This window comes from Dasypus novemcinctus, chromosome 4 (genome assembly GCF_030445035.2).
Source record: "Dasypus novemcinctus isolate mDasNov1 chromosome 4, mDasNov1.1.hap2, whole genome shotgun sequence".
NCBI classification, from domain to species: Eukaryota; Metazoa; Chordata; class Mammalia; order Cingulata; family Dasypodidae; genus Dasypus; species Dasypus novemcinctus.
The window spans coordinates 54,337,105-54,352,429 of record NC_080676.1 but is presented as its reverse complement, the minus strand read 5'-3'; the positions used below and the strand labels follow the sequence as shown (position 1 = coordinate 54,352,429).

Below are 15,325 nucleotides of genomic sequence, written 5' to 3'. Positions count from 1 at the left end.
TCAAAAGGGTTAGGAGAGAAGGCTCACTGCTGGGGTTCTGCTCCAGTTACTTGACAGCAGCACCTGAGTTCGGTCTAGTTGGCTTTTGTAAGGGGGCGTTGAGCAGATCAGAACCCTTCATGTTGCTTGGTTTCAGTTTCACAGGAAGGCAAGCCAGCAAGGGGATGTTCTGATGTATCCATCAACCCCAGCTAAGCCATTCAGGATCTTCTTAAAATAAAGCTCTGCTGGATTTTCTCAGTACAGCAGTCTAAAAGTTGACACAGCAAGAATTGCTTCTCACCAGGTTCTATTTTTAAACCCATTTCACAGTCAAAAAAATTTTTTTTAACTTCAAGATTGAGTTTCTGAGCCATCTCTGGTGACTCTTGCCATCTTGCCAGAAATAATTAGTAGTCACACACTGCCAACTCAACCTGTTAGAAAGAGGCGACTAGGAAGGAAGGAAGGGTGGTGGGTGGGAGGGAAAATTATCAACTCAAAATACCTAATATTTATTGAGTGTTTTCTATGTGTCAAGCACTGCCATAAGCATTTTACATGTATTAATTTTTTTCCAACAACTACTTAGGAAGATAAATTCTGTTAAATGAGAAAATTTAGGTAATGAGAAGTTAAGTAACTTGCACAAAGTCATAGTCTAGTACATGGCTAGCTGGCTTTGAACCAAGGAATCTGTCCTCAGACTGAACTCTTACCCATACCACTATATAGCTAGATGTTTTGTCTAAAAAAGTACTGAAGGATTGTCAACGGATTTTTAAATTTAACTTAATTGAGCATGAGTTTTAGCATTATGTCATCCCAAACTTCAATTAAAATGGATGTATGCTGGAGACAGGAAGCTGAGGTGATAAGAATCCAACTTTGGGGTCAGAAAATCTAGTGTGAATCTGCTAGCATCTACAAGGAGGGCAGGTTGGATCAGAAGCAGGCTGTCTTGTGTGTACCAAAGTGGGCTAGGATGAGGCAGAAAGGACCCCAGAGAGGAGCTAATCAAGATTCAGGTGGATCATCCTAGTGATCCATCATTCTGAAGACACTAGGTAGAGAAAGACTCCTAATATGACGCTGTGGACCAAAACTAAGAAAACATGGGGAAAACAGGGTTTAAAGCTAAGGTTGGATGCCCTTACCTGGACTCTAAAGGCTTTTTATTTGGCTCCAGCAGCCTGCATGGATGGGACAGGGAGGAAGGATTAAAGGTGATGACATCCAGTAATGATTGAAAGCTGATTTGGACCAGGCCTGGGAAGCAAAAAAAAAATGGCATAGTGACCTATCTGATCCCCTTCAAATGTGAGCACTGAATAGAGGTGTAGGTGGACAGCATGTATAGGATGGCCTCTGGCTCCTGGCCTAGAACAGCCTGCATTTCTCTTGTTGCTGTTCAGGCCGGCAATTGTTCAGAAGCTTTTTTTAAGTGATTGATCTATTTCTGGCTTACTGACTGAACACCTTGATACTTGACTTAGGAGTTAGGTTAAACTAAAGCTATCCTATCCATTTGCAGGTTTACATTATTATGCCAAGAACAGGAAATAGTAAAACAGAGCCTACTATATTCTAAGCACCATTCTAGATGCCTTGGAATATATTATTTTCCATAATCCTTATAAAGGCTTGAAATGCACTGGGAGAAGTCAGGAACCTTGCCTAAATCCAAAAGATATCTTACTAGCCAACCTTTGCTTTTATCGTACAAGAGCTGAGCCACATATTCTATGTTAAAGTTAACAAAAGGGCAATTTGTTTTTCCATCCAAAGAAGAAAAAAGAAAAAGAGCACAAGAATTTAAGGTCTGAAGACCTGGATATGATTCTGTTTTCTAGCACTTACCAGATGGACAAAGCACTTTTCCTCTCGGAAAGTCCATTTCCTCAGCCATAAATGAAGAGAATAACACTGACTTTCATGGAATTGCCTGTGAAAATTAAAGGATATAGCCCATATATAAGTGATTGCAAACTCTAAAGCTATAATAATTAAATGTTATTCAGAAATGTACTAATTAACACATAGAGCTATTTAATCACAAGACTAATTGGATAATTTTTGACATGGTCTATTATGGATTTTTCCACCAGAATCTAAAAGAGATGAATTGACCTTGTTTATCATGATTAGAGAGAGAGAAAAGAAAATCTAATTTTTAATTGTTCTACCAGAACAATATTATATTCTTTCTGGTGTAGCAGTGTTTTATAACTTATTGTCTCAGGAATGCTCTATACTCTTAAAAGATATTGAAGACCCCAAAAAGATTTTGTTTATGTGGATTATATCTACTGACATTTACCATATTAGAAAAGAAAAGAATTTAAGTATTTTCTTATCAAGTCATTGAAAAATAATAAACCCATTACATAAAAATAAAGATAACATTTTTATTTTTTTTTAATCCATTTTCTGAAAACAGAAGAAATAAGAGTATTCAAAGGAGCCCTTACCACATCCTCAGGTTAATATGAGCTTCGTGTACTTCATCATTAAAAGCTGTCTCTTCTGTGTTTCATTCAAGAAGTCTCTCCCACTGTCTCTAAAATTTTCTGACAATTTCTCTAAATGTGAGCCTCCAAGAATTGAGGTTTGATTACTAAAGAGGGAAAAAAAGGAAAATGCATGAAGGAAAAAGACAGTAGTGATCTATACTCTCTGCAATATGCTGTGGTGTTACAGAAATAAATCCAGTCCATAACTCTGATTTTTCTTATATGTAGCTAAATAGCCTTCAGATATTTTTGTATGTAATGCCTAATTATTATTAAATGTTAATAAGAACAGTGCATCTAATTAAGAAGGAAGAATCCCCCAACAAACTTTGAACAAAAGAAAAAGTATTATGGTTGACTCTATCTTACTCTTCCTTCTCTTTGTCTACAGTCCAGCTTTCCCACATTATAAATTGTATCCTCTGACTTAGGTTAAAAACAAATGAAGGGAAGTGGATGTGGCTCGAGGAATTGGGCTCCTGTCTACTATATGGGAGGCCCCAGGTTCGATTCCCAGGGCCTCCTGATGAAGGCAAGCTGGCCTGCGCTGCAGAGCACTGATGGCCTGCGCCAGGAAGAGCTGATGGCCCGTGCCTCAGAGAACTGGCGCAGCAAGATGACACAACAAAGGGAGACAAGCAAACACAGAAGAATGTGCACTGAATGGACACAGATAGCAGACAGCATGTGCAAGTGGCAAGGAGGGGGGAAATAAATAAATCTTTAAAAAAAAAAAAACAAATGAAATGCAGTGGAAGCAACTGGTTTTTTTTTTTAAGCAAGCTCTAAATATACCATCTCAATTGTTTTAAAAACTCTTTAGGTTTGAAAATATCCCATATATTTGATTAAATACATTTCTGTTCAATATTTTATACTCCCTGGGAGGTTCAGTTCTTAGCTTTGTATATATAGAGTTTCTGCTGATGATGATCAAAAACACAATAAACATTTTAGATGTTTTTTAGCACTGAACAATTTCACATTGTGTTTTTTTAAAGAGTCTCTTTGTTTTTGTCACATAACAAAAAACAAGAAAAGTTCAGATACTGATTGAAGATTTTACATAGTGCAAAAATGCTTATCCCTCACCTAGTGCAAAATTTTTCCCATGTGCATTCTCTCTTTCATTTTCTTCTCCACCCCTCTAAGAAGTTTTTTATTTCATTGAATTTTTCCTAAAATAATTTTTCAACATTACTAAGTTTAATGTGTAGGATGTGTTTGTTGTGGGCCCACTCTCTGGTAATTTAATTCCTGGCTCCAGAAAATATGGGTATTTTTATCACATGTAGCCAGTATTGAAAAAATAATACCAGGATACACAAAGTGATGAACTAAGCATCCTTATAAAATTGGCATGAGTCAGCTCTCTGTGTCACCTTATGTCCTAATGGGTTCCTTGCCTATAGGACCCTGACTCCTTCTGTAACCTCTAACTGCTCTTCTTTTGTACATGTAAGGTACAAGAATAAAATGAACAAATGAGGATCCACACCCAAGCCAAGGAAAAATATATAAAATTAAATTACTATATTTGAGAAGCTCCTTATATCCTTTTCTCATCACCAAAGCATTTTTAAAAAATTGTTTAGTTTTTGAAAACCTTTTCTTTCTTATCAGCTAATTAAGTCATATAGAATTTCCTATAAAAATCAATAAAGTACAATGTGTATTCCAAAATGATTAGTGTTTACTTTCTCTAGTAATGAATGTCACATTTGTTAAATATGTCAGAGGTAATCCACCACCTATTAGTTTTTTGTGTGACAGGAACACATCACCACAATGATTGAATGTAGCATCACTAGTGATGAAAATGTGATGGGATATCAACTTGAAGCAGCCATTGTTCAAAACTAATGTAATTTTATCTAAACAAACGCACCAGATACTCGAATGTCTTACATTGTCAAACATTTCTACCTTGCTCAAATTAATCTTCTTTCATGATTCAAAAACACGATTTCTAGACACCAAAACACTATTTACTTGAGCTAAGGATACACAGAATATTTGAACTCAGTTGGTGGCACTACTTCATATAAATAAAATTATTTAAACTTTGTCTTTCATTATAAGCCACGATACTTCCCCCTACTTAGCAGTAATAAATCTACATCAAGCAGGATGTTAGCGATGCTTGCTATAAAGTAGTGTATATGACTTGGTGATGCATTCTTTTTACTGTGTCCTTTTCCTTTTTAAATTGATTGCTACGTGTCTGACAGATAAAGAAGCTGACCCTAACACCAGATCTTTCTTGTCCCTCTGGACTTAGAAGAGTCCCTCAAAAAGCAGTTTCCCAGAAGTCTTTATCCATGAGGAAGGTGGATAGGACACCCAGGTCGGCCTACCCTGTAGAAAGTGCCATCTGTCATCTCGAATGTCATCATCAGTGAATGTGTAAGTTATTGGAGAAGATGGATGAAAAAGGAAACCAAAAGCAGACCTGATGGGCAAATGACAAGACTGTGGCATTGAGTTAGGGTCCCTCCAGTTATCAAAGCCAAGGGTGAGAGCCCAGAGGTGAGAGTAACTCCTCCAGGAAATATTTTCACTTTCAGGAACAGGAAAAATTTATTTTAAGCTGCAATGGCTGTATGTACATCTGTATGAAAAAAGTAACCTTAAATATTACTTGTGGCATAATAGGAAAGCCAATTACAAATCAATCCATCACATACATGGGCCTTAACTGTAAACAACTTTAACATTCTACATGAATTTTACAGCTAATGCACAAACTTTGAGTTGAGTATTATCAGAAACAAAAATATCAGTAAATTTATTCAAGCACCTGTCAGAGGGTCACAAATGTGCCAACATAGAGAAAGTATGAAAATAGAGGGTAAGATAGTTGGGAAACAGTCAACAGGTAGATTGCTGACTGCCAGTGAGAAGGGAAAGGAGCCACTGAAGAAGTAAATGATAGATACAACTATGTCTGAGTTTGGAGTAACAAGGTTTCATCCCACATATGTGGTATCTAATATGACCAACTCGTATAAAAATAAGAAATAATGTCAACAGGACTCAGAAACAGAACATCAAGCAACACATTCTCATTTTAAATAGATTATTTCCTGCTGTTTTGTTATTTTTCTCAAGCTACAAAAATATAGTATATACAGTGTGCCTTTTTCTTAGTTTTGGAGGGGAAAAATCTTTTTTATGTGATTTTTGCTTGCCTTTGGGGATCCAAAATAATAAGTCAGTTCTCTCAGGTTTCTCACCAATCTCACACCAAAGACTACTCCAGTCTCGTTTTGTAAATGATGACAAAGCTGTCAGATATGAGTGCTTGTTAGTTTCACCTTGCCCCGGAAATGGCACCAAGAATATGTATGACAAGAGATCTAGCAGATTAAAACATACTTTTTCAATCATTATTGTCTTCATCAGGCAGAAGACAGTGTTTACAAATTAGCCCATTGCATGCTAACCACTGCATTTACAGCAGCTAGAGCAGTCTTGAGGAAATAAGAGCGTGGTTTTTGTAGACATAAGACATTCCATATAAAAGAATTGGACCAGGATGTTCCTCCTAAAAAGCATGTTATTTTTGTCTTTATTTTTAATGTGGTTTTGTTTGGGAGTGAGGTAATGTCGAGAAGAGTTTACTTATTGTCCTCAAAGTAACATGGAATATTGCTGAATCTGACGTAACTGAAAGTTCAGGTTTAATTTTTGTTTTCGGGCTACTACCTGTCAATGTGCCACCCAGGAGACTGTTCCTTAAATCATATGTAAGTCCTCAAGAAGCCACTAGCTGTCCTACCCTTCCCTAAGGCTTGCTACCTCTCCTACATGTACCAGAGGTGAATATTTACATAGACCAGAGCGAAATGAAGTTGTTTGCTAATTTTCATCATCATATAGGCAAAAAATCTTGATGATCAGAGAATATAGATTTTTTCCTATGTAATTAAAAAAATTTATGAGAGAAGTTGTGGATATACAGAAAAATCATGCATAAAATACAGGATTCCCATATACCACACTATTATTAACACCTTGCATTGGTGCTACAGTTTATGAAAGCACATTTTTATAATTGTACTATTCAAAACTCTAGTCCATGGTTTAACTTAGGGTTCACTGTGTTGTGCAGTTCTATGGATTTTTTTAAAAAATTTTTGTTCCAGTAACATATATACAACCTAAAATTATTTTTTAACCACATTCTAATATATAATTCAGTACCATTAAATATGTTCACAATATTGTGCTACCATCACAACCATCCATTACCAAAATTTTTCCATCACCCCAAACAGAAACTCTATATATTTTAAGCCTTAACTCCCTATTCCCTACCCCATCCCCTGGTAACCTATATTCCAAATTCTGACTCTATAAGCTTGCTTATTCTAATTATTTCATATAAGTGAGATAATACAATATTTGTCCTTTTGAGTCTGGCTTATTTCACTCAGCATGATGTTGTCAAGGTTTATCCATGTTCCTGCATATACCAGGACTTCATTCTTTCTTACAGCCAAATGATATTCCATTGTATGGATATACCACATTTTGTTTAACCATTCATCAGTTGATGGACACTTGGGTTGCTTCCATCTTTTGGTAATTGTGAATAATGCCACTATGAACATCGATATGCAAATACCCATTTGAGTCCCTGCTTTCAATTCTTTGGGGTATATACCTAGATGTGGGATTACCACATCATATAGTAATTCTGTACTTAACTTTCTGAGGACCAAACTATTTTCCAAAGTGGCCGTGCCATTTTACATTTCACCAGCAAAAAATGAGTGTTCCTATTTCTCCACAATCTTTCCAACACTTGTAATTTATCCATTTTTTAATAGTAGCCATTCTAGTAGGCATGAAATTGTATCTTATTATAGTTTTGATTTGCTTTTCCCTAATGGCTAATAATATTGATCATCCTTTCATGTGCTTTTTTGACCATTTGCGTATCTTCTTTGGAAACCTGTCTATTCAAGTCTTTTGCCCATTTTTTTAACTGGGTTGTTTATCTTTTTGTCATTGAGTTAAATGCTTTCTTTATATATCCTGGATAGTATTTCTTTATTGTATATGTGGTTTCCAAACATTTTCTCCCATTTTGTAGGCTGTCATTAAAGGATATAAAATTAAGGATATAGTAATTAACATCAATTTTTGAACTGCCATTCAGAAATATGGACTTGTCTCAGAAAGTTGAGTTGTTTAATGATTTGCTTTTAACTGAAAACTATAATAATCCCAGCCATCTAATCAGAAATCCTCTATCTTATCCTAGGGATAGGGCCTATCACAAGTACCTATGCTACAAATCTAGTTCACTGATTTGCTTTTCCAATAAAAGCAATAATTTACTGTGGGGGAACAAATCCTGAGGTTTAGTGCTTTTATTTCAGAAGCTTATTGGTATGTGGTTTTGCTTTTGTGAGTTTTTAAAACTAAATAAAATAAAATAAACCTTGCAAAATAGAATGTGTAGAAATGTCATAGTGTGTACTATGCCTTCAAAAGCTATCCCAGCATATAGGTGGATAGATATGCAATAAAGCAAGAATAATAACATGTCTGTAGCAGAATCTGAGTGGTAAGTATACAAGTGTTCAATGTAAAATTCTTTTAACTTTGCTTTATGTTTGAAACTTTTCATATTGGAATATGACTATATAATATTTCAACACTGAATATTGGAATATGAATATGAATACTGGAAAAGATATATAGTGAAAGTTCATTCCTAAAATTAAATTTATATACTTATGAAAATGATACTATGCAAAACTGAGTAATCTTTTTTTTTTAAGATTTATTTTATTTATTTATCTCCCCTTCCCCCACATTGTCTGCTCTTCTGTGTCCATTCACTGCGGGTTCTTCTGCGTCTGCTTGAATTATCAGGTGCCACCAGGAAACTATGTCTCTTTTTTGTTGTGTCATCTTGCTGCATCAGTTCTCCATGTGTGCGGCGCCACTCCTGGGCAGGCTCCACTTTTTTCACATGGGGTAGCTCTCCTTGTGGGGCACACTCCTTGCACATAGGGCATCCCTATGCGTGCGGCAGCACTGTGTGTGATCCAGCTCACCACGTGAGCCAGGAGGCCCTGGGTTGTGAACCCTGGACCCTCCATATGGTAGGCGGATGCTCTAACAGTTGAGCCATGGCCACTTTCCTGAGTAACCTTAATGGATATTTATTTTGGAGAATTTTTACCTTTGAAAAACTTGGAAAATGGAAAATATTTCAAGAAGCTTTTGAATTTTTCAGATTATTATCTTACAGACCTAGAGCCACCCGAAAGACAGAAAGATAAGGAAGGACTGCCATGAAAATTACTATAGATTTTTAGTATAGAAAAATAAATACCTGGGCATATGCAGATGACTTAAAATATGGTTTAAAATGATGCAACATATTCCTTCTCATATATTTTCTCTCACCCAGCATTATACCATTAAAACTGAGTTTGATTGCCATATGTTATGTTTGCCCATGCCTGGCCAGACACTGGAAAAAGTGGCTATTTTGTTTTATCATAACATCATCATGGTTGGGGGGAAAACACAACAGTGAATGTCTTCTAAAAAGAAAAAAAATAGTTCTCTAAGAATGCCAGATTTTGCAAGCTCCTCTGTAAATAAGTCTCTTTAAAGATGGCATTTTCCTTTGAGAAAGGTGATTTCCCCCCCTACATTAGCAAAACAAAATAAAAACCTGAAAATTGTCCTATCAGCCGGTAAGGTGATTATTTCCTATTCAAAAGCAGTTCTGTCTGGGTTTATGTCCTAAACTGGGCAAAACTCTCAAGCTCTTTTTCCAGGCCATTTAGGCCTCAGTCTTTCCCTCATTTCCTTTTTCAGTTTTCCTTGTTTCTTGGAGTTCAACAGCAGTTGCATGTATAACTGGGCTGACACTGCAGGTATTTTAAAAATGAGGGCATGAAACAAAAGGTTGCCAAAGACTCAGAAGCTTAAAGTTATAAGAGAGAGTTAAGGGGAAAGCGGTATATTAAAATGCATTAAACGAAACATTCACCCCACCATCCTTGCCATAAGGGACATAAGCAATAACTGTAGCATGGGGAAAAAAACAAACCAAAACAAAACCTGTTATTCCTCCAGACCCATAATAAAGGAACAGTAAAGCCGTGGCTCTTTCCGTCCTCTATAAAGTAGACGTTATATGAACCTTTTCTATGACAATTTTATGAATCTTTCAAGCAATCATTTTGTTTACATTGGGAGGGGCGTTGACTATAAAGGAAATCCATTCTCATTTCAAAAGGTGTTACCAAGTATGAAGACAAAAGTAAATACATTATGCATAATTCCATCACCTAAAGAAAAGAACTTTTAATATTTGGTATATAAAAGGCTTTCCCATGAATATATATAGACATAATTGTAAAATTTAAAAGACAAATATATAGTTTGTCTCCAAAAGGACTTTGCTTTTCCTTTCTTGCTTCATGAATTATGCCCCTTAACCTCTCATATCTGCACTTTTTTCTTTCTTTACTAGTTCCACCTCCTTGAACTATAAATGTTCTGAAATATCTTACACAAGGGAAGGAGTGGGGCGACTATAGGAAGTTTCCCAGTATTCTTTCCCAGTAGTCTTTTCTCCCCTTCATTCTTGCTCCTCCTTGCATGTTCGTTCAAGCTATCCTAAGGGAAAGTGCCTTTTCTCGCTATCTTCACTCCCTTTCCTCCAATGTATTTATTCATTTGCTATAATCTGGCTTCCATCTTCACCACTTCTTCTGTGGCTCAGGTCATCATGACTTCTAAAATGAAAAGTACAGTTAAAAGTTTGCAGTTCATATTCACACTTAACCTCTCATCAGCATCTGACACCATCTAACCTGCTTTTCTTTTGACTTTTATTCTCCTGGTTCTCCTCCTACACCTATGACTGCTCTGACTCAGCCCTTTTTACTGTGTTTTTATTTTTTTCCTCTTGTCAGTTCTTTAAAGGTAACCATTCCCCAGGACTCTAACCTTAGTCTTCATCTCTTCTGTCTCTACACTTTGTCCTTTAATGGACTCATCCATTCCTGTGATTTTAATTATCCCCAGTAATCCTTTATCTCTCTTCTTAACTATAGATCCATCTTGCCAAAAGGCCAACTGGATCTTTCCACTTGACTGAACTTACTCAAGACACCACAAATTCAGGAAGTACAACATTGAACACATTACGTTCTTTCCCAGTCTTCCTCCTTGTCATTGATAGTCTGGCCGATTTGTGGCTTTGCCATTTAACAGATAAAAAGTGTAAATAGCAAAGACATTTTCGAAAATACTTGACACACACTTGACTCTTAAAACAAGTAATGTTTGCATCTATTTTGACATTGGTAGTCAATCACAAATTGCATTTGGGGCTAATACATGCAATTAGTACTGAAAAAGTGCTTCTATAGAATTTGGTAATTAGGAGGAGTCCATTGGTGACTGTCAAAAAAGCAATTACAGCAAATTGCAAATTGATTCCAATTGGTTTAGAAGTGAACAGAAAGTAAGGAACTGTTGCTAGGGATAATAGACCACTCTTTCAAGTTTGAAAGCATAGCAGTTTGATATTATTTATGAATTCCAAAAAGAAATATAGATTATGTTTGTAAACTGGTCGGTTCCTCCAGCATGATATCACTTTGATTGAATTAGATTCAACTGAGACATCTAATTAAATTATGTTAAGATTAGGGCTCTGATTCAATCATGTCATTAGAATGCAACTCAACATTGAGTCCCAGCCCCCTTGGGGATAAAACAGGCTCTCACATGGAAGTAAATACACAGAGAAGGAAAACACAGAATCAAACGCAGGAAGAGAGAGTGCTCCATAGGCATGGCCCTGGGAAGTCAGAGGAGCCTGATAGTCTACAACTGACCTTGTGAAGAGAGCAGAGCAGCTGAGCCTGGAAAGAAACGAGCCCCGGGGAGAGTGACAAGCCTTATGCCCACCTACAGCTGAGATTGGAAGAAGCTGGGACCACAGAGCCTTAAGCGGAAAGAAGAAAGGCTGAACCCTCGCAGACATCGCCTGCTATTTTGCTTCAATATGTGGCCATTGATTTGGGGTGAGAAAGTACCACTATGGTACCTTGAGTTGGACTCTTTAGGGCCTTGTGACTGTAAGCTTCTACACCAAATAAATATGCTTTATAAAAGCCAACAGAGTTCTGGTACTTCATGTCAGCACCCCTTTGGCTGGCTAGTACAGATAGTGAAGAGATAAGAAAGATTAGATAAATGTCTTTAGGGTTAAGCAGATATGAGGAAATCACCTTTTAGGACAGAGAAAACCTAAGCAATTTCGTAGGCTAAGGGAGGAAAGATGGTGAAGAGATAAAAAATTGAAGATATTGAAAATAAGAGGATAGGAATTGAATACTGGCAACCATGAAGAAGAAATTAGGAAGGTCGTTTCTTGTGCTAGATTATATATTTTGCATGTGGCATTTGTTTTAACAAATTCATACCTACTATGTATCAATCATTATTTCAATATTGAATAAATAATGGTAAAAAACGTTTTTCGAAATATATATATCCAATCTTTACCCTTTACATATATTTTGACATCTGTAGTTAGGAAAAAATTTGTACAATTAGTTAAATCAAGTGTCCCTTTTTGTTTCTGTAATTTCTGTTATATATTCCATCCCTAATGAGTATGAAGAGCCCAAACAACTAGTATCTTTCCATTAACTCTGATTTTTTAATGAACTTTTCCTAAAATGAACTCAAGTTACTTCATTCCTCACATCTCTACCCCAATTAATTAATATGGTATAAATTTGGTGTTTTTACTTAGTTGCAAAAGTTTCCAATAGAATACATTCGATATCTATGGCCATGATATACTGTTTCCCCTGCAGATTCCAAGTTTAATGGTTTATTTAATTCAAGGGAGAGGGCTGGTTAAAGAGGTGGGGAGCTAGGATTAAAGAGAGATGACAGAATGTCTGCAGAGAGGAAGATTACCAGTTCAGGCTCAATATTCTTCAGAAAAGGACAGGGAGAGATCTGATTCAATAGTGTTAAAAAGTTGTCAGCACTAACAATGTATCTTTCCCTGGACACAGAATCCCAGAGTGGTGAGAAGCACTTAAATGGATGACTGCGCTTGAGATTGATTCACAGTCCACGTAGTTCTCCTTGAGGTTGTTTAGCAGGATTCAGAGTTCTGTGGGGGAATTGGGGAGATACCGCCTTTGGAGCTTCAGGGATTGGATCCCTGTCCTAAACTGAAAGCTTGTTACAGGGAGTGAGGCAATGAATGAGGATCTCACTTCCTTTCTCACTTCCCTTACTTCTTCTACTTCATAGTCCTAATCACTTTAGCTCCATTTCTCAATGCTCCCTCCCCACCTGGGGAATTGTGCACTAAATCGGTCCTCAGCGGAGAGCACATAAGGAAGGTGGGGTGGAGAGGGGCCAAATCTCCTGCCTCAGTAGAATTCCTCAGCTCCAGCATCTTGCCACGGGGAGGTGGGAGGAGCACAGGAAGTGATGGCCCTTTGGCTTCTCCTCCCACAGAAGCCCTGCCCCTTGGCCAGTGGAGAGGTTAGCTTTCTTTTTCTATCTAGTTCGGTCCTTTGGCTACTGTGAAAGACCAAGCAGAAGCTGTGGAGTTGCTTTTTGTGCATGATAAAGGTGCATAGATAGAAGACAGGGATTCCCTGCTGGGAGGAGGGAGGAAAGCTGAAGATCCCTCCTGAGCTGGCTGATCTAGCAAAGTGGGAAGCTGAGTGCTTGAAAGAGGATTATGCTGGCACTAGAAATGAGCAGTAAGTGGGCAAATACCATTATGGCTTAGAAAAGAACAAATCCCCCTGGGGTTATGGGGTGAACTAGGAAATGTTGCTTAATTCTAGAGTAAGAACGGTGAGGCTTCTGGCTCTCTGTACAGTTGTGTGCTGTTTGGAGACTAGGGGCTTAAGTACAAAATTAGGGCTCTAAATGCCTTCTCCCACGCTTGGAAAATGCCAACTTCTACTTACAGTAGTGGGGACATGATTCCTCTGACCTAGCTGCTTCTTCCAAAAATTTGCTACTGAAGCCAATAAGGAGCTTGGATTAAATTAGAGAGGTAGAATTTGGTATCGGCAGAAATTGCTGTCTTGAATTACGTTCTGTGAATGCTGGCATTGTTACATCTGTCAGTGAGGATTGTCAAGAGTGCCCGGGATGTAGGGTTAAAAGGGAAAATTACGATCTTCTATAACAAGGAGGCTGAGCAGTCCATATACATGGAATGAAATTAAATAATTTATATAACTAATAATACATGGGTTTAAAAAAACAGTAAACTGGGAAAGCAGTTAGGCAGCGTAGAAGTTTTTGGATTGTTAGGAAAAGAAGAAACTTCAGTTTCGCTGACTTTTTGGGCTAGCCAAAAATTTCAGTGTTTACAAAGTCAATACAGTGATTCAAGGATACTTCAATTATTGTTGTACATTATAAATATTTTTGCTGGGCACGATCTGTGGTTCACTGGTCAGCAAGTTCTGGCAATGCCACCACTGCCGCTGATACAAAGAACTCTGGGATGTCTGACAGTGAAATGGATGGAAAGACTCACATTCCAACTCTACTTAATGTCCTTTTGTCCAGAAATCGGGCCATGCAAATGAGCTACTTGGTACGTATACAGATCAATATTCGGAAAGGCATTTCTAAACGTTTCGCATTAGAGGGTATCTGTGCCGCAAACGCCTTATGGCAACCAATGGACCAAAAGGATGCAAAAGCTAAGTGACAGGAAGAAAGTCAGCTTGACCGAAGCCAACCTTGTTCTTTTTGTTTTCCATAAATCCTGAAATGGAACCTCAAATGAGGACCAGAATAACAATAGGGAGAAGTATTGTGGCCACTTGTTCTGTCCTAAGTGGTTAAATCCATTAATATATGAATGAGAATTGAGATTTTATTAATGCATCCTAACACTTGAAGATTCAGGAGTCTATTTATTAAAGTAAAACACAAAAAGAGGAGATACTTTTATTGGGGAGGGAATGCATAAATCCAGTTTTAAAATGTTATGTAAGGAAAAAATAGACAGGAATTGTGTCCCACAACATAAAGGTTTATGTCATGTTAACTGAAGTACTTTTCTTTGTTCAAAGACATGGGGATCCTAATATGGCACAGTAGTTGCAAGCATGAGATATATTTTTAATTCTCTTCATTCTAATTGATGTAGTTAATACCTAAAACAAGGATTGTTTAAAAAAATGTAACCTGGGGCTACACATATTTATGTAGCAGTTTTTCTTTTCCGTTTATTAGTCCTCTCCAGAAGTATTTTGATTTCTGGAATTATGAAGGCATAACCTGACATTTTGGGTGTTCTCATCAGTTGTTGCATTGGAAATGAGAAAAAAAAATGCAGACTTATTATCTTTCTCCTGTGGCACAACAGTAAAATGGTTGTCATGACCTATAGCGTATTCTAACTTTAGAACTTAGAATATAGATTTTGCTATGACTGAACTAGTTGGGGAATGGTCCTTGTGGCCCCCCAAAATGCCATAATGCCAATTAAATGCATTCCTTAAAATTGCTCTGTACTTTTCCAACTTTCAATACCTAATTTTGAAAATTATTTTATCTTTTAAAAATTATTTCTGAGCTGTTTTTCCAATGTTAATTTTCATCTGATTTATGAGCAAATGTAGAAAATCTGAAGATTTGTTTATCTAGGTTGTATAATAATTCTCTTATCCTTAAGTATACATCTGGAATTAAAATAAAACTTTTAATAAGTTCAGTCTTAAGCACAGTATAATTAGTAAATGTAATATCCCTCTTTAGGAAAAATGTGCTGGGACTTT

General features: G+C 36.9%; 1 protein-coding gene across 19 annotated transcripts in view; it reads left to right on the top strand.

The window, feature by feature from the left end:
- PEX5L (peroxisomal biogenesis factor 5 like) overlaps nt 1–15,325 on the top strand; it is a 231,689-nt gene that overhangs the window by 43,014 nt on the left and 173,350 nt on the right. For 3 of the 19 annotated variants that reach the window (XM_071214643.1, XM_071214641.1, XM_058295382.2), the window contains exons 1-2: nt 13,043–13,279; nt 14,106–14,133. The exons of 6 other annotated variants lie outside the window; for them this stretch is intronic. In XM_071214643.1, coding sequence (XP_071070744.1) covers nt 14,116–14,133 — 18 coding nt within the window. In that variant the 5' untranslated portion in view covers nt 13,043–13,279; nt 14,106–14,115. Of the gene's footprint in view, nt 1–13,042; nt 13,280–13,938; nt 14,134–15,325 lie in introns of those variants that run through there. 10 more of the 19 variants (XM_058295387.1, XM_058295384.1, XM_058295381.1 and 7 more) reach the window with 8 other exon arrangements.